At 37.9% G+C, this 21671-nt stretch overlaps 1 protein-coding gene across 1 annotated transcript; it reads right to left on the bottom strand.

Annotated features, from left to right (window-relative positions):
- Positions 1-564: 564 nt before the first annotated feature.
- LOC139126049 (zinc finger protein 583-like) lies at positions 565-19448 on the bottom strand. Its single transcript, XM_070692109.1, has 4 exons — positions 19175-19448; positions 17702-17848; positions 14087-14233; positions 565-4584 (listed from the first exon to the last, which is right to left on the bottom strand). Exons 2-4 carry the CDS (start codon positions 17835-17837, stop codon positions 3005-3007), a joined length of 1863 nt encoding a protein of 620 aa, XP_070548210.1. The 5' UTR covers positions 17838-17848; positions 19175-19448; the 3' UTR covers positions 565-3004.
- Positions 19449-21671: the final 2223 nt, after the last annotated feature.

Below are 21671 nucleotides of genomic sequence, written 5' to 3'. Positions count from 1 at the left end.
TGATAATTACCCTCCCCCTGGTTTGCTCTATCATTCTGTAACCATCCACACCGAGACAAAATATTTAAATTATTTTTGTCAAGTAAATCTGGTGTATTCCCTTGTACTTATCCATGAAGTATTTTGGTATGGTATTAGCCTTGCCAACAAACTGATTGTGTACAACATGCAGTGTTCTTGTCGACAAATGGATACGATTGGTCATAAATGATGTCACTGTTCTCTCATTAATATGCAAAAATAAATATTTGGTCTGTATTTTCAGATTACAATTATGGAAATTACCTTTGCAAGAATGACAAAAATACAACATGGAAGGTGACTGTTAGTGTAACAATGAATACTTTAAAGGCGCCCTTCTCAATCCCAGGTTTTCGCATTAGCAAATGTGTCAATAGCTCATTAACAGTTTGTCATTCTTTTGTTTTCCATTGAATATTTTATCAAGTACATAATATTTGTATTAGATAAATCTGATAATTGAGTGGGGGCTTTAAGATATATTAACTGCTCAAAGTACAAACAGCAAAAACAGTCATGCATACAACACTGACAAAATTTATCTACATTTCAAGCAGCACTGTAAGATGATGCACACATGCAGCTATATTTAGAAACAAACTGGTCACACATTCATCACTAATTTGGTCTGGAATAAAATTCAGATTGTCAACAATATAATATTGAACAGTAAACAAATACAGGCTGTGTTGACAAATTGAATACATGGCATTTTGAACTGATTTTAGGAACAAGAAATTGTACTTTCACAAAAATTGCACAATACATGAAAAACTACAGATGGCCAACTATTAATAAAAATACCGTCCAGGACACTGTGCTCACATTTGGTTTGAATTGGTCCATTCAAGAAATATTTAAACCAGAAGAACAAGAATGACAAAAGCAAATCAGATCTGCAACTTAGGTGCTGGAGGTCGACTTTAGGAACATGTATATCAACTTCTATAGCAAAGGGACAAGCAGATCTTACATTACACAAGCCAATGTCAATAAAAATCAGCCAGAGAAGGCTTGGCAAAAAGTAAAGGTGGGAGAGTGGGGAAAAGAAACAATGTACAAAGGATCAGGTAAGCAAAAATAATGCAACCTCATCAATCTTCTAGACCCCCTTGGATATCAAATGTTCCATCCCTTGGTATTGACCATGTTTAGATAAACAGCTACAACGGCAAGATGGCAGGAAATGTTAAAATATGTCAACTATTTACTACATTGGGGATTTTGTAATTAATGCTATCAGTGCTATCATTTGAATCTAACAGCATTTAAATTAGTTACAGATAGTTGAATGCCTTCCACAGTGAGGGTGATTATGACATCAGGAATTATCCTGGATCCAAATTTCTTATCAGGGTTGTGTCTTACATGGAAAAGTTACAAAAATTGGTTCGCAATGAAAAAAATTAACCTCAGCTTTGTTTCCTGGATCAAATTTTACTACAAACTGATGCCAAATATGCCGAAATTATGTTCACAGCTTTCAAAACTGTTTCACAATATATCCTGGGTTGGTATAGGTCATTTAAGGTCACAGAATGAGAAAATTACCTAAAATATACAAATTTGGGCTTTCCCAACACTTTGAACAGAAGATTTATCTCATAACATCCCTTGGGACCTTTATACCAAATTACAAAGCTATCAGACGAGTCGTTTTTGACACCAAGTTTTCTTGACCAAAAATGACAAAATTGTCTTAAAAATACACGTTTGCATATTTAAGGACAATTTCCATATATCCAACTACTGCCATCCCTGGGCATCTGTATACCATATATAAAAGCTATCTGTCCAGCGGTTTTTAAAGAAAAAAAGATTTTTTAAGATTTTTGGCAAAATATGACAAAAACGTCGACCCAATTTTGAGAGCAATTTGGCTAGCGTTTTCAGAGAAGAATAATTTTCACTTAAAACAGGGGGGAAAAAGCAAAAAATTGGGCCAAATAAAAAATTCAAGATATCTAAATGATATACATAAAACTGTATAAGGTCCACCTACAATACTTGCGTCGTAATTTTCAAAGCAATCAAAAAATAATTTTTTTACCATTTTCACATTTCTTAAGCTCATATGCATAATTTGGGCTATGCAAACTTCATTTGAGCAAAAATGCCATCTATAGCCCTGGATGCTTCCACATACCAAATACCAAGCTGAAAAGTGCTGCAGTTAACGAGTTTTTTAAATTGACGGACATATTATTATAATATATACATACACACATACGTACAGATGTCCCGACTTTGGCTTATACCATAACCTCACATTGGTATACCAAATGTGAGCTAAAAATCACTAAGTATTTCGGCAAACAAATAAAAAGCATCCAATAGATAAATTCAAACTAGATAAATTCAAAATTCTTGTGAAGGTTTTTTCTGGCAAATGAATTTGACTACATTCTGTGTCAAAAACATGTTTTCAGACGTAAAAGTTCAGGCGCATTGCTACATGTATATTTTCACATTTCTTGCTGACTGTCAAAACTGATAGTGTCATGTTTATTTTCAATGTGTTTCTTCACATTCCATTTACCAGCGAATGTTCTTCCGCAAAACTTACACTGGTATTTAGGATTACTTGCGTGAACATGCATGTGCCTCAATAATGTCCTCTTTGCAGAGAATCGTTTGCTGCAAACTGCACATGGAAACTCCTTGCTTGGGTTTGGATTTCTGATGTACGGTTTGCGTTCTCTTTTTGGTATTTTTGGGCTGTGTGTTTTTCAAAATGCTTCAGCAGCTGCCAGTTGTAAGCAAATATCTTCCCACACATATCACACAAAATGCCCTCAGGGTTGTCGTGTTTAATTTTCCTGTGTTTCATCAAAGAACTTGGATGCTGAAACCCCTTTTCACAGATGTTGCAGCGATGGGGCTTCTCCCTATAATGTGAGTCATCATATGAATTTTAAGTCGTATGAAGTTTTGAACGCTTTCTCACAAGTTTCACATGGGAATGGCCTCTCACCCGTGTGTTTCATCTTATGGATTTGCAAACTCTTACTGTGTTGGAGAAGAAGAGACCGCAAACCTCACACTGAAACTCCTTCTTGCCAGTGTGCAGACGTTCATGTCGCCGCAGGACGTTTTTGAAGCGGAAATTCTTTCTGCAATACTCGCATGTAAATGGTTTTTCTCCGGTATGAATTCGCATGTGCACGGTGAGGGCCCCTTTTTCTCTGAAAGAATTTCCACACTGCTCGCAACTGAAAGGTCGTTCACCTGTGTGTATCCTCTCGTGAACAATCAGCATCTGTTTTGTGCTTATTCCCTTTCCACAAAACCTACAGATGTGACGACTTTCCTTTTTGTGAGCATTCAGGTGCAAAGCCATACCTTCCGCAGATGTGAGCACCTTTCCGCAAATCTCACAATCTCTCAACGACTTGCGTTTTGTTCTTGTTTTCAATTTACACTCTTCCCCATGTTTGACGTATTCAACGTTGTCGCTACACACAGTCAAACACCTGTGGCATTGGAGATTATGCCTTGTATGAGTTTTTAAGTGGCTGGCAAAATGACATTTCCTGTTAAAAGTTCTCCCACATTTGTCACAAGAGAACTCTCCGTCACTCTTTCTCATTCTTCTTTGTAAGGGTTGATTTTCTGTAACATTTCCAGCTTTCTCTCTGGCATTTGCTTTCTTGCGTGCATCTCTTTCCTTTCTGGACTCTTGTTTAGTTTCTTGTTCATCTGTAGCAACAATGTCTGGGTTCTTTACTCCGTCAGACTTGACAGATATCTGTCTCTTCTCAGAATTACTTGCATTGCTGCTTTTCCATGCTGACTTCCTTCTTCGTTTCTTCCCATTCTTCATTTTCTTTACCAGAACTTCCCCAGTTGTCTCTGCCTGCACTAATCCCTCTTCTCCTTCTCCACCTTCACTGTCTGAAGTGCACTTTCCGTCCTGTGTGATAGGTGTTTCATTGCTTATAACTTTGACGGAGTCCTTGCTGTTATCATTTTTCTGATTCACTTTGTTTCTGTCTAATGGAGGAAATGAGTCTGGGCCACAGTCTTGTATAACATTCACCTCAACTTTGCATTCTCTCAGAGTCTTTTCACCACGCTTTCCTTTCTCAATGGTAGCACTAATTTTTACCTCAGAGCATGGGCCACTTACTTTGTGTGAATCGCCCTCTACGGGACTTATATGTTCAGTGCCGCTACCGCTTTCTTCCAATGGCAGACTGCCATGTTGTTCATGAGCAGCACCCTCTACAGAGTTTGTCAGTTCAGTGTCACCACTGCGCTTTATCTCAGGCAGACAGCCATGTTGTTCATGAGTAGCGCCCTCTTTGGAGGTTATTGAGGCATGTTGCATCTCTGCATGAGACATCTCGTGCTGATGGACAGACACTCCAGGTGCTGAGTTGACTGCTACATCCCTACAGTTAGTGGCGGTTTGCTGCTCAGAGGCAGCTGTCATAGTTTCCTCTTCAGTCAGCCCAGATCCACATGCAACATGCCTACCATCAGGGCCATCAGACTCCACCATATTGTCTTTCATGCCATCTTTATTCACTTGGCTAGTTAATCCGGCATCAGTCAGCAAAGCTGTAAAGAGTGAAATGTAAGAGATCTCTGTGAGTTATGAGTAATGCAACCTACAGAATGGCAGTTTGTAGATGTAATGTTTGTATAGACTGTAGTTATGTAACCAAGTATGGCAGTGCATGTGTCATCATCTGCTACTGACATAAATTTAGATGAGTTCTGTCCTTTTGAGCCAATTTATAATTATGTAAGAATATTATTTGATCTCTTTACATATGATTTTTAAAACAACGATCATTACATTAGTTGTGACAAGTCCAGGTTCTCCACAAGGGGACTTTGTGGGGTGGGCTTTCCCTCTGTTTTAGACCAGTCTATGTTAACAAACAAAGAATAAAATAGATTTTCAGAACAAAATCACACGCAAGTTATGTACTTCTATGTAACTTTGCCATCCCTCAGTCTTTCCAAGCTATGGAAAACATTGTACATTGTAAGTACTGATTTCATCATTCCTAACAGCATACATATACAGTACTTTCTGAAAGAATCGTTGAGGGCAGTATACTTTGCAACTATGAACTACATCACTGTCACTAGCTGTTGGAATGACCAGCATGGTTTGATGCCTCCGTTTTAAACCTAAGAGACTGACCAATTGTATACTTATATTGGAAATTTTTTGGATATAACATTGAAACTCCGACTAAATCTAAGACACCAACAGTGTGTTTTCATTCAGACCAGCTTTTGTATCAGGCTGTCTGTATCTGGGAGAACTGCATACCGGTATATGTAAAGAGAGCTCTCCAACCTGGATGTTTGTTTACAAACAAATACAGAAATAATGTGTTCTTTTCACAATACCCTTATTACATTTGACTTTGTATTCTGAACTGTGGACATGAATTTATCATTCTGTGGTCACTAGAACAAGCCTGGTGGTAAACCTGGCTGTCCTGTGAGATAAGCTGGCTTGAAAGGTTATATCTGATTGGTCAATTGTCACCATTTACAGCATTACATGAAAGCTCCATTACTTAGGAATACCCGACTTCCTAGAGGATCAATTTCACAGACCTGCCTTCCTACAATGGCACTACAATGGCACCAGCTGGATTAGATAAACATAACAATGGAACATTCACACCTTGGGGATTAAAAGTCTTCTGTTTGTCACCCCAGTTGCTCAGGCAAGGACTCCGGTTTCAGGTACCATGCAAGTTAATGCAGCCTTCCCCTTATGGCAACTTAGGCAGTCTATTGTGTACAAGTCATTGACAATGACATAGTCCCCACTTGTAATAGGAGTATTAGTCTTGAGGGGGCAGGGAAATGAGGTCATTAAGAAGTATCACTAAAGTGTATATGTTCAGATCTATGGACACATAGGTCTATGTCATTGTTCCCAATTTGAAACAAGAGGCATGTCTAAGTTATGGTTCTAAATCGGGAAAAAAGATCAAACCTCTAGCTGTATTGGCCAGCCAAGAAATACATATGTGCATAATAAATGAGGTACAAGATGTGACATCTTAAGGTCTATTATCCTATCAAAATTGAAGCGTAAAGAACTTGTGATTACTGAGTTATGCATATATATGCATATTCAAGGTCAAAGGTCATCAAGGTCACGTGACATTTTGAAAAAAAACATTGTATTGCTAATTAATCCATATATGCCAAAATTCAGACCTCTAGCTCTATTGGCTTGCCCACAATTATATATGGGCATAACAAGTCATCGTTGATGACACAGTCCCCACTTGTTAATGGGTACTTTGATTACAGGTCCTCAGAGAGGATAGAGTCCTCTTCATTAGGTTTGTGATAAAAATACTTTTGAATAAATTCGCTTGATACATGTCTGAGTTATCATTCAGGACATAAAAACATAGGGCCAAAGTCCCTGAAGCTACTATAGACATGGATACAAAATTAAGTATTTCCTGACTGTATGAAATTATCCCACTAAGATCATCCTAGGGACCTGTATACCAAATATAAAAGCTGTCTGACCAGCGGTTTTGAAAAAACAAGCGACTCAACAGTTGGCAGAGCTCTGCTGTGGTATGTAGAGAATAACCTTTTGTGACACATGTATTGATGAAGAAGGTGGATATCTTTGATAGCTCATTTCAGGATGGCCTGACCAAAAATGGAAAAAAAAATTCCGTAAAAATACAGATTTGCATATTTCATCACAATTTTAACAAATCTATGTTGGGTTATCCCTAGGGACCTGTATACCAAACAACAAAGCTGTCTGACCAGTGGTTATGAAGAAGAAGATTTTTTACCAAAAACGCCTTTTTGGTGCTAATTTGCATATTTTCAACAATATCAAAAATTAATAAAAAAAGTTTCTCAAAATCATATATCTTATCCACACCACAAATATCAAATCAGTAAGTACTTCAGTTCTCAAGATATTTGAGTGGACGGACGCCTCACAAACGGACATACATACATACATACTGACAGTCTACGCCGGACAGATACCCATCCCAATAGCTTCTATAGACTATATTAGTCTATAGTAGCTAATAAAGGAGAGTTAATTACATTCTAATTAAAGTAAACAAGACTTGCTTAAATCAAGATTTTCATCATAAAAAAACAGCATATCTGTCAGGTTATAAAGAATCTTAAGCTGGTTATCTTTTTATCAGTATTTTCATCCTATTAACCAAGCACATTTTAACTTTCAAATTAACATTGTAAGTAAGTTCTGTAATAAGTTGAGACTGTACGTACTCAGAGAAAGCACACTGAAGAGACAAATGTTTGAAACTTAAGAAGTTCAAGGTCATCAAAAGCATCATGTAACACTTTCATTGCACTGTTTACACAGATTGCATAATGGCTATAAATAGCACATGAGGAATCTTACAGCCAAGCTTTACCATAAAAACCCTATCACTTTGACCACTCTTTTAATTGACCACTCTATTTTTTCCTCAAAAAGTAATTTTATTTTATCCTTACCAAGTCAACCATAAATGGAAATTAGAACTTTCTCTATCTCTATTTATTTGACCACCCTATCATGACAAACTATTTTGAGCAATTTCTTTTAGATACTGTACAGTAACATACAGGGCACAATAAATGACGGTTCAGAATATGTCAAAGTTGGGATTCAGGAAAGTTGCCTTTACATGTTTTAATCATCCAAAATGGTAAGCATTTGACTATGAACTGTCAAAAAAAGTTGAACTTTCTGATAATTCTACACTAAAATTATTTTGGCTTAGATGATTTCCTAATTAATTCAATTATTTAAAATCATATTAATTATTTTTTTCTGGGTGAATTGATAGGGTTTATACAGTACAAGAATTACATACAATGTAAGTCAAATTTTGATCAAAAATGACAAAAAAATTCCTTAAAAATACAGATTTGCATATTTCATCACAATTTGAACAAATCTAAGTTGGGTTGTCCCTAGGGACCTGTATACCAAATAACAAAGCTGTCTGACCAGCGGTTATGAAGAAGAAGATTTTTTACCAAAAACGCCTTTTTTGGCATTAATTTGCCTATTTTCAACAATATCAAAAAATTAAAAAAAAATAGTTTCTCAAAATCATATTTTTCATCTACACAACAAATATCAAATCAGTAAGTACTGCGGTTCTCAAGATATTTGAGTGGACGGACGCCTCACAAACGGACATACATACATACATACATACATACATACAGACTGACGCCGGACGCCGGACGGATACCCATCCCAATAGCTTCTATAGACTATAGTCTATAGTAGCTAAAAATCGTAATAAAATGGCCACACGGCGACCATATTGGATTGTATCACAAAACAAATTAACGTGCATATGTATGACATTAATCAATCTCCTAGCTTGTACCAACTTTTAATAAATTTGCTTGATACATGTCTGAGTTATGGTTCCAGACATGAAAAAAACGTAACAAAATGGCCACACCGCAGCCATATTGGATCGTATCACAAAACAAATCAATGTGCATGTGTATGACATAGGTCAATGTCCTTGTACCAACTTTGAATAAAGTCGGTTGAGATATGCCAGAGTTATGGCCCTGTACATGAAAAAATCATGACAAAATGGACGCACGGTGGCCATATTGGATCGTATCATAAAACAAATTGATGTGCATAGCTATGATATTGGTCAATGTCCTTGTACCAAATTTGAATAAAATCAGTTGAAACATGCCTGAGTAATGGCTCTGTACATGAAAAAAATCGTAATGAAATGGCCGCTTGGCGGCCATATTGGATCATATCACAAACCAAATTGATGTGCATATGTATGACATAGGTCAATGTCCTTGTACCAAGTTTGAATAAAATCGGTTGAGATATGCCTGAGTTATGGCTCTGTACATGAAAAAAATCGTAACAAAATGGCCGCACGGCGGCCATATTAGATTGTATCACAAAACAAATTGACGTGCATATCTATGACATTGGTCAATGTCCTTGTACCAACTTTGAATAAAATCGGTTGAAACATGCCTGAGTAATGGCTCTGTACATGAAAAAATTGTAATAAAATGGCCGCCTGGCGGCCATATTGGATCGTATCACAAAACAAATTGACGTACATATGTATGACATAGGTCAATGTCCTTGTACCAAGTTTGAATAAAATCAGTTGAGATATGCCTGAGTTATGGCTCTGTACATGAAAAAAATCGTAACAAAATGGCCACACGGCAGCCATATTGGATCGTATCACAAAACAAATTGACGTCCATATCTATGACATGGGTCAATGTCCTTGTACCAACTTTGAATAAAATCGGTTGAAACATGCCTGAGTTATGGCTCTGTACATGAAAAAATCATAATAAAATGGCCGCCTGGCAGCCATATTGGATCGTATCACAAAACAAATTGACGTGCATCTGTATGACATATGAAGTAATCCTTGTACCAAGTTTGAATGAAATCGCTCCAGGCATCTCTGAGATATCTGCGTGAACGGACGGACGCACGCACGCACGGACGCACACACGCACGGACATGACCAAACCTATAAGTCCCCCCGGACGGTGTCCGTGGGGACTAATTAACGAGGTAAAGCATGTGTTGCCATAAGGTCTCCCATCCTACTAAATATAAAGGACATAGCCCTTGTGGTTACTTATTTATTGACATAATCGTGTATTTTAGGTAAAAGGTTATCGAGGTCACATGACATTTTGTCAAAAAATTTCTATCCTATAGTCTATCCCTATATACTAAAAATCATACATTTACCTCTATTGGCTTGTTCAAAATTAGATATGCACATAATGAATGAGGTACAATATGTGGCGTCATAAGGTGTCCCATCATACCATATATGAAGGGTGTAGCACTTGTGGTTACTGAGTTATGGACAAATATGTATATTGAGGTCAAAGGTCACCAAGGTCACGTGACATTTTGTCAAAAAAATTGTATTGCTAAGTTTCCCTATATACCAAAAATCAGACCTCTAGCTCTATTCGCTCACTCAAAATTAGATATGCACATAATTAATGAGGTACAATATGTGGCGTCATAAGGTGTCCCATCATACCAAATATGAAGGGTGTAGCATTTGTGGTTACTGAGTTTTGGACAAATATGTATATTTGAGGTCAAAGGTCATTGAGGTCACATTACATTTTTCAAAATAATTGTATTGCTAAGTTATCCCTATATACCAAAAATCAGACCTCTAGCTCTTTTGCTCGCTCAAAATTACATATGTGCATAATTATGAGGTACAATATGTGGCGTCATAAGGTGTCCCATCATACCAAATATGAAGAGTGTAGCACTTGTGGTTACTGAGTTATGCACAAATATGTATATTTGAGGTCCAAAGGTCATTGAGATCACTTGACATTTTGTCAACAAAAATTGTATTGCTAAGTTATCCCTACATACCAAAAATCAGACCTCTGGCTCTATTGGCTCGCTCAAAATTAGATATGCACATAATTAATGAGGTACAATATGTGGTGTCATAAGGTGTCCCATCATACCAAATATGAAGGGTGTAGCATTAGTGATTACTGAGTTATGGACAAATATGTATATTTGAGGTTAAAGGTCACCAAGGTCACGTGACATTTTGTCAAAAAAATTGTATTGCTAAGTTATCCATATATACCAAAAATCAGACCTCTAGCTCTATTGGCTCGCTCAAAATTAGATATGCACATAATTAATGAGGTACAATGTGTGGCGTCATAGGGTGTCCCATCATACCATATATGAAAGGTTTATCACTTGTGGTTACTGAGTTATGGACAAATATGTACATTCGAGGTCAAAGGTCACCAAGGTCAAGTGACATTTTGTCAAAGTGTCTGAGATATCTGCGTGAACGGATGGACATGACCCAACTATGAGCCCCCTGAACTTTATCTGTGGGGACTAAAAACTGTGTCACTGCATCCTTTTTGCAATATGAATACGATGAGAAACTAAATTTTTATTTTTCTTGGCCTTATACATGGGAGCCTATGTACTGCCTTATACATGGGAGTCTATGGACTGCCTTATACATGGGAGTCTATGGACTGCCTTATACATGGGAGTCTATGGACTGCCTGATACATGGGAGTCTATGGACTGCCTTATACATGGGAGTCTATGGTCTGCCTTATACATGGGAGTCTATGGACTGCCTTATACATGGGAGTCTATGGTCTGCCTTATACATGGGAGTCTATGGTCTGCCTTATACATGGGAGTCTATGGAGGTGAAAACTAAAAAGTCCTCTACCACGGCCAAATTTGATCGCATTGTGAAACAAATCGACGTGCATCTGTATGAGGTATGGTACTATCCTTGTACCAAGTTTGAACGAAATCGCTCCAGGCGTCTCTGAGATATCTGCATGAACGGACGGACGGACGGACGGACGCACGGGACACACGGACATGACCAAACCTATAAGTCCCCCCGGACGGTGTCCGTGGGGACTAATAATTCAATGACAACAGTAACATTCAGCCAACCAATTGGACAATAGATTCCGAGATGCTGCACATTAAACCGAGAATTGCACCCAGTGCACAGAGTCCTGGTACTTAACCCATCATGAACATTGGCCCCATACTGAGAAGTGTGTACTAGGGGGTATTTTTGTATCCATAAATCATGAAAGGCACCCCCAGACAAGCAGTGATTAATACCACACACATGATACGCCAACTTTACCTAGAATGAACTGTACAGAAGTTGACCACTGGACAAATACATGTAACTATACACTGAACAAGTCATTGACAATGACATAGTGCCCACTTGTAATAGGAGTATTAGTCTTGATGGGGCAGGGAAATGTGGTCATTAAGAAGTATCACTGGAGTGTATATGTTCAGATCTATGGGCACATAGGTTTATGTCATTTTTCCCAATTTATAACAAGAGGCATGTCTAAGTTATGGTTCTAAATCGGGAAAAAAGATCAGACCTCTAGCTATATTGGCCAGCCAAGAAATACATGCATAATAAATGAGGTACAAGATGTGACATCTTAAGGTCTAATATCCTATCAAAATTGAAGCGTATAGAACTTGTGGTTACTGAGTTATGCATATATATGTATAATCAAGGTCAAAGGTCATCAAGGTCACGTGACATTTTGAAAAAAAATTGTATTGCTAATTAATCCCTATACGCCAAAATTCAGACCTCCAGCTCTATTGGCTTGCCCAGAATTAGATATGTGCATAATTAATGAGGTAAAGCGTGTGTTGTCATAAGGTCTCCCATCCTACCAAATATAAAGGACATAGCACTTGTGGTTACTTATTTATTGACATAAACGTATATTTAAGGTAAAAGGTTATGGAGGTCACATGACATTTTGTCAAAAAATTTCTATCCTATAGTTATCCCTATATACCAAAAAATCAGACATTCAGCTCTATTGGCTTGCTCAGAATTAGATATGTGCATAATTAATGAGGTACAATATGTGGCGTCATAAGGTGTCCCATCATACCAAATATGAAGGGTGTAGCACTTGTGGTTACCGAGTTATGGACAAATATGTATATTTGAGGTCAAAGGTCATTGAGGTCACGTGACATTTTGTCAAAAAAATTGTATTGCTAAGTTATCCCTATATACCAAAAATCAGACCTCTAACTCTATTGGCTCACTCAAAATTAGATATGCACATAATTAATGAGGTACAATATGTGGCGTCATAAGGTGTCCGATCATACCATATATGAAAGGTTTAGCACTTGTGGTTACTGAGTTGTGGACAAATATGTATATTTGAGGTCAAAGGTCACCAAGGTCACATGACATTTTGTCAAAGTGTCTGAGATATCTGCGTGAACGGATGGACTCACGGATGGACATGTCCCAATCTATAAGCCCCCTGGACTTTATTTGTGGGGACTAAAAACTGTGTCACTGCATCCTTTTTGCAATATGAATACGATGAGAAACTAAATTTTTATTTTTCTTGGCCTTATACATGGGAGTCTATGGAGATGTAAACTAAAAAGTCCTCTAACACGGCCAAATTTGATCGCATTGTGAAACAAATCGACGTGCATCTGTATGAGGTAGGGTACTATTCTTTTGCAAAGTTTGAAAGAAATTGACCCGGGCATCTCTGAGATATCTGCATGAACGGACGCACGCACGGACATGACCAAACCTATAAGTCCCCCCGGACTGTGTCCGTGGGGACTAACTAGGCACAACACTGGTGGCGGGCACCACTGTACTTGCACAAATTTACTGTACTGAATACAATTCAGCGTTCTCCCCAGAAATTTCTGATAGCATTGCGACTATATTTGCATATTAATATTGTCAACTGTTACGTTACAGAGTTTCTATTGTTTTATCGAGATTTCAGAATAGTTGCAACTGTGCTTTAATTGCCCTGGATAGAACACTGTGAGCTATATGGTATGGACTGACAACATAGTTGATGTGACAAATCTGTTTCTGCACTTTGTTATGTATATGACTAATCCAGTTTAAAGGAATCATTTTTTTGTTTCTGAACATCCATTTTCATGACCTCTATATGACCTTACATTCTGGTCTTACTGGGGACAGTTACATAATCACAACAGCAAATTTTGTTCTGAAAATATTATTGTAATTCAGCATGTTAATTACGGTAGTTTGCGTCTCAAACTTTTCTCAAAGAATCTTTAAACAATTCTCTAAATTGTGGGTCACCCTGTAAATTTTGGTACTAGAGAAACAAATAGCCCAAAATTTACCAATATTTGAAATTCAAAATGGCCACCATCTCTGTGTTAACTGCATGGAGAAAAATATTTTTTTCCTAAAAACTAAGACCGTGAAAAGAATTATTACACAAACGGGTTTAAAATGAGCCCCCACCATAAGTAGTAGATCATTCAAAATATCTGTCCCTGAGGCGCATTCTACCTTAATAAATGTAGAATTCTATGCATAAGTTACTTGTTACAGAGTTTGTTAATACATTATTTGACACCGTAGTAGATTTTGTGCAAAAAACCCAAACACGGTGTCAGATATAAGGTCATGTAGGGGTCACCAGTGTGATCAATTTTACTCACCTTGACAAAGAGGACAGAAATCACCAACAGATAAACATGAGTAACATCTGCCATGACCACAAACATCAACTATTCGTCGTTTTGAAGCTTTTTGATATAATTCATTACAAGATGGGCATCTCTCCTTATCATCCATTTTGTTGATGTCTGTGAAAAATGGAATAAGATACATAAATATATACAATAATGCAGACTAAAAAAATTTAGATAATTTACAGTTTAAACGTGAAAGACTCAATACCTTTGCTTAAACTTTTCTCAAGCAAACTTTCAAAACATCTCTTACAAAATCAAGAATAAACGTTGGGGTCAACATGCAAATTTTACTACTAGAAACAAATTATTCAATATTTACCAGTATTTAAAATTAAAAATGGCCGCCATTCCTGTATTGTATCTATAGGAGAAACTAACATTCACATACTTTTTCACACATGAAACCTATAAAAACTTTATTTAATCAGAAGTTTCATTAAGAGCCGGCAGCCGGCGAAATTGACCGATTACTCTCACGATTTCGCCGGCTACTTTTTCGGAAATTTGAACTCTTTCTTAGCTAAAATATTGTTTACCTTCTGAAATGATACGCACAGGTTTCACAAGCTGTGTAATCAAACTTTTCAACGGCTTTTATGTGAAACAAAATTTAGAAGACGAGCGACTACTACGATCGCCTTGTACTACGATGGAGCACGGTCTTGTGTATACTGCCGCAATAAAAATCGGAATTGCAAGGGACGATTCTATTGGCTACCTGAATTGCTGATTCCTATATGTGGTGACTTTTATATACGCCAATGAAACTAACTAGGCACAACACTGGTGGCGGGCACCACTGTACTTGCACAAATTTACTGTACTGAATACAATTCAGCGTTCTCCCCAGAAATTTCTGATAGCATTGTGACTATATTTGCATATTAATATGTCAACTGTTACATTAAAGACTTTCTATTGTTTTATTGAGATTTCAGAATAGTGGCAACTGTGCTTTAACCCCTTGACTACCAAGGCCAATGTATTCCTATATACCAGGCCCCTTATGTAAATATTGATAAAATCTTGGGTGTGGTCATTGCATGAAAACTGCTTAGAGTAAAAATTAAGTAAGTACCAATAAACCATATATTTTCTGAATCAGCATGAAATTTCCCACTTTTTCATACATAGGTTTTGTTTTTCCAGGTCACGTGACTGATCACATGACACATCATGTGACCAGAGTTGGCAAAGAATATGAATATTTGAAGCATCAGGACGTGTTTTGAATCCATAAAATGACGCAAATTTGAATACAGTTGCAATTTTCATGGCATTGTCTTTATATATATGTAATAATAACTACCCTTTACCTATTTATAGATGTACCTATTTAAGATTTTTCTCACAAAAGGCAGAGTAAATGAACCACAAACATCAGCATCTGATATGATTCTGTATTTGAAAATCAACACATTTTATATTTGTAAACACCTGCCTTATGTCTTCCTTGCAGAAACATGCATCTTAAATGGTTATGATTTATCAAAAATTAATTCACAATATTCAAAAATACATTTTAGGGAACAACATATCGCATGACTAGTCTGGTTCCCTGACCCATTTCCCCGGTAGAGGGCGTGGGGAAATATAGGGTCAGGTACCGGCTAATGTAAACATGGACGCTATTGGGTTAAAATAAAACAAGCTGTGATTGGATGAAAGTAACACTTGTAACTTTTTCTCGTGTTTCTTGGCTTTCGCACTTTCAGGCTCACTTGACACCAACTTCTTGTTTGTACCACAAAGCCGTGGAGGTAGAAAGAAAGACTTTTTACCTCCATGATTTAACCACTGTGATTTAGCACACCTCTTGATACTTTTAGAACGTCCACATGATGCCTGGCATTTTTCACGAAATTCGGACACCATTCTATCCATCGAAATCAATCGTCGTTCACAGTTCCAACAAAGTTTGCTTTCAATTAGCTGTGATATCGCAGCAGTACTTGTGGCGTGTATCGAACGTGCTCTGGTCATTGGGGTCACGCCACAGTCGGCGATGACCTCAATGACCCTAGCACGTTCGATACACGCCACAAGTACTGCTGCGATATCACAGCCAGCCTTCAATCACCTCTATTTCCCCGTACTTCTGGATTAATCCTTTCAGTTTATGTTTCCCGTCTCATGTGCCAATGTTTTTCGTTCGGATACCGGTGTTCGAACATAATTCTGATCCAGTCGAATTTTGACCGGCGTTTTCATAGTAGCAGCCATATTTATTGTACTAGCATGTTCTGTCAGGTGAGTAACCTCCGCCATCTTGAACAAAATTCTGTTCAAGATGGCTACCCGGTACCTGACCCTATATTTCCCCACGCCCTCTATCGGGAAATGGGTCAGGGAACCAGACTAATCGCATGACCAAACACATAACCAGTCATATGATCAGTCATGTGACCAGTCATATTGATAATATGGCTGCTATAAAATTTCACTGGCTATAGTAAAAAATTGTATTTCCTCTAGTTTCATTCACGAGTATTGCTGTTAATAGAACAAATTTACATATAAATCATTTGTTTCCAATAATAACATTTCATTTCATTAAAAAAAAAACCATAAACCTCTTCACCGATCGTCCGTACTTCTGAAAACTGTAAACAATCAGCATGACGCTTCTGTGATTAGCCTGACCTTTCAGGGTCGAGGTCATGGGTCATGACATTTGCTTCCGGATTTTGGCCACACTCGGACGTACGGGGGCGCAATCACATTCAGGCCAGATCAGAATACATCAATCTTAGTCGTGCTGCATGCCGACCCCGAAATTACGGGATTTTTAGCGACAAAAACGAAGCAAATACGCCTATTTAACTGTGCCGGATATTTCCGGCACTCAAGGTATATGGTAATTCAATATGGCGCCGGATATATCCGGCGCCATAGGTAGTCAAGGGGTTAATTGCTCTGCAGAGAACACTGTGAGCTATATGGTATGGACTGACAACATAGTTGATGTGACAAATCTGTTTCTGCACTTTGTTATGTATATGACTAAGCCAGTTTAAAGGAATCATTTTTTTTGTTTCTGAACATCCATTTTCATGACCTCTATATGACCTTACATTCTGGTCTTACTGGGGACAGTTACATAATCACAACGGCAAATTTTGTTCTGAAAATATTATTGTAATTCAGCATGTTAATCACGGTAGTTTGCGTCTCAAACTTTTCTCAAAGAATCTTTAAACAATTCTCTAAATTGTGGGTCACCCCGTAAATTTTGGTACTAGAGAAACAAATAGCCAATATTTGAAATTCAAAATGGCCACCATCTCTGTGTTAACTGCATGGAGAAAAATATTTTTTTCCTAAAAACTAAGACCGTGAAAAGAATTATTACACAAATGGGTTTAAAATGAGCCTCCCTCCATAATTAGTAGATCAGTCAAAATATGTGTCCCTGAGGTGCATTCTACCTTAATAAATGTAGAATTCTATACTTAGTTACTTGTTACAGAGTTTGTTAATACATTATTTGACACCGTAGTAGATTTTGTGCAAAAAACCCAAACGCGGTGTCAGATATAAGGTCATGTAGGGGTCACCAGTGTGATCAATTTTACTCACCTTGACAAAGAGGACAGAAATCACCAACAGATAAACATGAGTAACATCTGCCATGACCACAAACATCAACTATTCGTCGTTTTGAAGCTTTTTGATATAATTCATTACAAGATGGGCATCTCTCCTTATCATCCATTTTGTTGATGTCTGTGAAAAATGGAATAAGATAAATAAATATATACAATAATGCAGACTAAAAAAATTTAGATAATTTACAGTTTAAACGTGAAAGACTCAATACCTTTGCTTAAACTTTTCTCAAGCAAACTTTCAAAACATCTCTTACAAAATCAAGAATAAACGTTGGGGTCAACATGCAAATTTTACTACTAGAAACAAATTATTCAATATTTACCAGTATTTAAAATTAAAAATGGCCGCCATTCCTGTATTGTCTCTGTAGGAGAAACTAACATTCACATTTTTCACACATGAAACCTATAAAAACTTTATTTAATTCATAAGCTTCAAAGCCAGCCCCAAAAAGTGGTAGATCAAAAGAATATTGTAAATGTTTGAGACTCTGAATTTCTGCATTTGTGCAGTTTCAAGACAAAGGAGTACATGCATGTGAATTGATTGGTGGTGTTTTTTTTTACCTCCATGGTCTTTCCAAGCTGTGGAGAACACTGGGAAATTTCTTAAGAATCTTACAAGAGAATTATATAGGTCGAATCAAAGGGGTTCTCTGTATCAATGGTCAAACCAAATAGAGCAAGAAAGTGATATTCTAGGTCCATGGTCGAATAAACAATGGCGATATTAAAGAGCGAATAAACAGACTGCAAATTTACCACACACAGTGCCCCCCCCCCGATACTACTGTTTATTTTACATTTTGACGCGTCGTTTGTTTGCTGACCTGGCGAGCTAGTACCTTTCGCTGTCTAGTCCTCATGAATAGAATGTCTCAAACCACAGGCGCTCCTTAGCTGAGAAATCTGCCAAGTAGATCGATTTTTCGGCTTGATCTGTCGATCCCGTGCTCGTTCTGCACGGGATCGACAGATTGAGCCGAAAATCGATCTACTTGGCAGACTACCCAGCTTAGGAGCGCCTGTGTAACATCCCTGTGCATCCGGATCCGTAACCTTGTGTAAATAAACATTTCGGAGATAGTGTCTTACCTAGCGCTCCATGTATCAGACTAGCGTAAAATCAAAATGATAACCATTTGTTGATGGCATCAACCATACAGACTACAGGTGTACGGAGTTGCCGTTGTACATGCATAGAGAGAATGCATGTACAACGGCAACTCCGTACACCTGTGATACAGACTAGGATAGTTTTCCAAATTAAAATTTGCACGAAGGACACAGCTAAACGGACTGTGTGGTTGTTTGTGTGATGACGAGTTAAGAAACAGTGTGTACGCATTTCGATGGTAATACGCTTCGCCGATGCCAAGAGTCGTTCCCCTTGAATTGATTCTGATGAGACACTGATCACATGTTGAGTAACAAAGCTTACCGTCTGAGTTGTTGGCTTGCCTCCGCTCTGCATATATGACCCGAATATTGGGTGAGAGGGTCGATCAGCTACCACTGCAAAAGCAAGGGTCAGCTGTAGATCACGATGCTGAAAATATCCTCAGTTTCGGATTGGGTTTCGGGTTCGAGAGACGTATGTATCCTAACAAAGGACTGAGCCAAAACGGAGCCAACGTACCCGAATGGGGCCACAAATACCTTAAATGGCTGACTCTGATACCTAACCGGGGCCAAACGGAACCAAACGTCCTCCGAATCGACTGTATCGACGACGTCTTTCCAGTGTTTCCCCTGGACCGTGCCCTGATTGACTACTGAACCAGAATCGGAATCAATTTTGTGAAACCAGATATGGAGAAGAGCGCCCCTACCGCTGGGAGTGCAGGCTTTTGGGCAGTCCCTCTCTGATCTTTGATCACGGAGGGACTGTGATCGGGGAAAGTGTGTTTGTTTCGGCAAATGTAGAAGGTGCACCGATGCGGATGGATTTTACAATCAGCCTATCTAGGTCGATCGAGCGTGCTTCACTACGCATGGTAACTTCAATCTCAAACTTCCAGCTTTCAAAAGTCGTAGGCCTATGCAATGCGAACGAAGTAACGTCGGGTAAGAAAAACTAAGAAAGGCAACATTAACAATAAATAATAATAATAATAATAATAATAATAATGGGTTCTTATATAGCGCACATATCCACAAGTACATGTGCTCAAGGCGCTTTACAATTATTATTACCCCTGGTCACTGGACCTAATATGATACCACTCAACACACTCAGGGAGCAAACAACAGCTCACATGTGCAGCCAATAAGCGGAGCAAAGCTAAACGCACACATTGCAACCACTGTCCTACCAGGTACCCATCACTCCTGGGTAGGGAGAAGCAATGTGGAATAAAGTACCTTGCTAAAAGACACAACACCATTGCCTTGCTGGGGCTCCAACTCACCATCGCGCGTCCACTGCTCTCGCCACTGGCCCATGATGCCAGTCTGATCAACATAAATGACTCTTTTTGCCTAGCTAAACCAAACAATAATGATAAACGGCCTTTTTCAATGTCAACACATCTTTTAAAAGAGAACTGTCGTAAAAACAAAATGGAACACACACACAAAAAAACACACAACAACTGAATACAATAAACATAACAAAGCTAACAAAAGAAAGTGCAGGCGGGAAAAACATTATATGATCAAAATAATAAAAAAGTTGCAATATACAAAAAATAATATTGAGCACTGTTACAAACTATTATCTCAGATTCATATATAAATTATAGCTCATCCGGACACACAAAGTCACAAACATACAATTCATCCTGACAACTAATCATCCAACATGAAATCAACTGTTATACGATACAAACGAGTATATCCGGAAAAAGAACCTATATATACATTATGTAGAATGAACACACATACATACATACATACATACATACATACATACATACATACATACATACATACATACATACATACATACATACATACATACATACATACATACATGCAGCAAAGAACACAACTAGAAGACTCTTTGGAAGCTTCGAAAATGCCTCTTTTCAACATCCCCATCTGGAACACAAAAAGTATCATGACGTTCGCAGAACGTATAGCGTTGACAATGCTATCCAAAAACAAGAATATAACAATCAAACCGATGAAGGAAGGGGAACAGCAGTTCTTGACACTGTCAACTGGTTGACAACTGGTCGATCAGCCAGTGATGCAACACAAAATTAGAGTAAACGAATGACTCAAATAAAACCACAACAGAACATACAACAACAAAGCCGATTTTACACGGACAGTCATCTGAAATAGTGTCGCTTTTTGTTCCGAGAGTAAAAGATTTGCTTCAATTAAAAGAAAAATGGAATAAAACAGTCATTTTAAAACTAAAAGTGACAACATTAAAATTTTCGTTACACTTTTTAAAACAACAACCTCACAAACAAAGTAAGTTGCTGGGAAAAAATGATCAATAATGTTTATTGCGCAACAACACACTTAAGAAGCGTGGTAAGGCAAAAATACCTGTACAGTTCAACGAAGTGTGGTAAGGCAAAAATACCTCAAATACGTCAAGCTCACGGTAGGTGTTGAATGGCGCCCTCGACGCTTCAGTTAATCGTAGACACGTTACACTGCAATACCCGAATATTCCCGTGTTTGAAATGAATTGTGGGAAATAAAGCTTAGGTCACGGGGTCATTTGTGCCAAAGTGCCGGCGGCGTCCCTAGTTACCCTATAGGGCGCCATTGTTTTGCGGCAAATTCAAAGTTGCAGTAAATCACGGTAAGCGATTTTTTGTTATTTAAACACAAAACACGAAATTTACCAATATTGTCGAAACATCAACAACGTACAACTCTGTATCAGTATTTTTTTTGTTTAAAACCCTAGCAAAAAATGAAATTCTCACTGATTACGCTGCGCTGTGTGCGTAAGTCAGTTTGCACTGTCGTCT

The sequence above is a fragment of the Ptychodera flava genome, assembly GCF_041260155.1.
Source record: "Ptychodera flava strain L36383 chromosome 3 unlocalized genomic scaffold, AS_Pfla_20210202 Scaffold_26__1_contigs__length_13983176_pilon, whole genome shotgun sequence".
Lineage (NCBI taxonomy): Eukaryota > Metazoa > Hemichordata > Enteropneusta > Ptychoderidae > Ptychodera > Ptychodera flava.
Note: the sequence above shows the minus strand (reverse complement) of the source record. Positions and strands in the feature narration are given on the sequence as shown.

Excerpts from the sequence above, each read along its gene's own strand:
- LOC139126049 (XM_070692109.1), bottom strand. The coding sequence starts at position 17,837 with ATGGATGATAAGGAGAGATGCCCATCTTGTAATGAATTATATCAAAAA. Across the intron at positions 14,234-17,701 it reads TTTCTGTCCTCTTTGTCAAG|ACATCAACAAAATGGATGAT; the intron begins GTGAGTAAAATT and ends CATTTTTCACAG. Across the intron at positions 4,585-14,086 it reads TTTCTGTCCTCTTTGTCAAG|CTTTGCTGACTGATGCCGGA; the intron begins GTGAGTAAAATT and ends CACTCTTTACAG.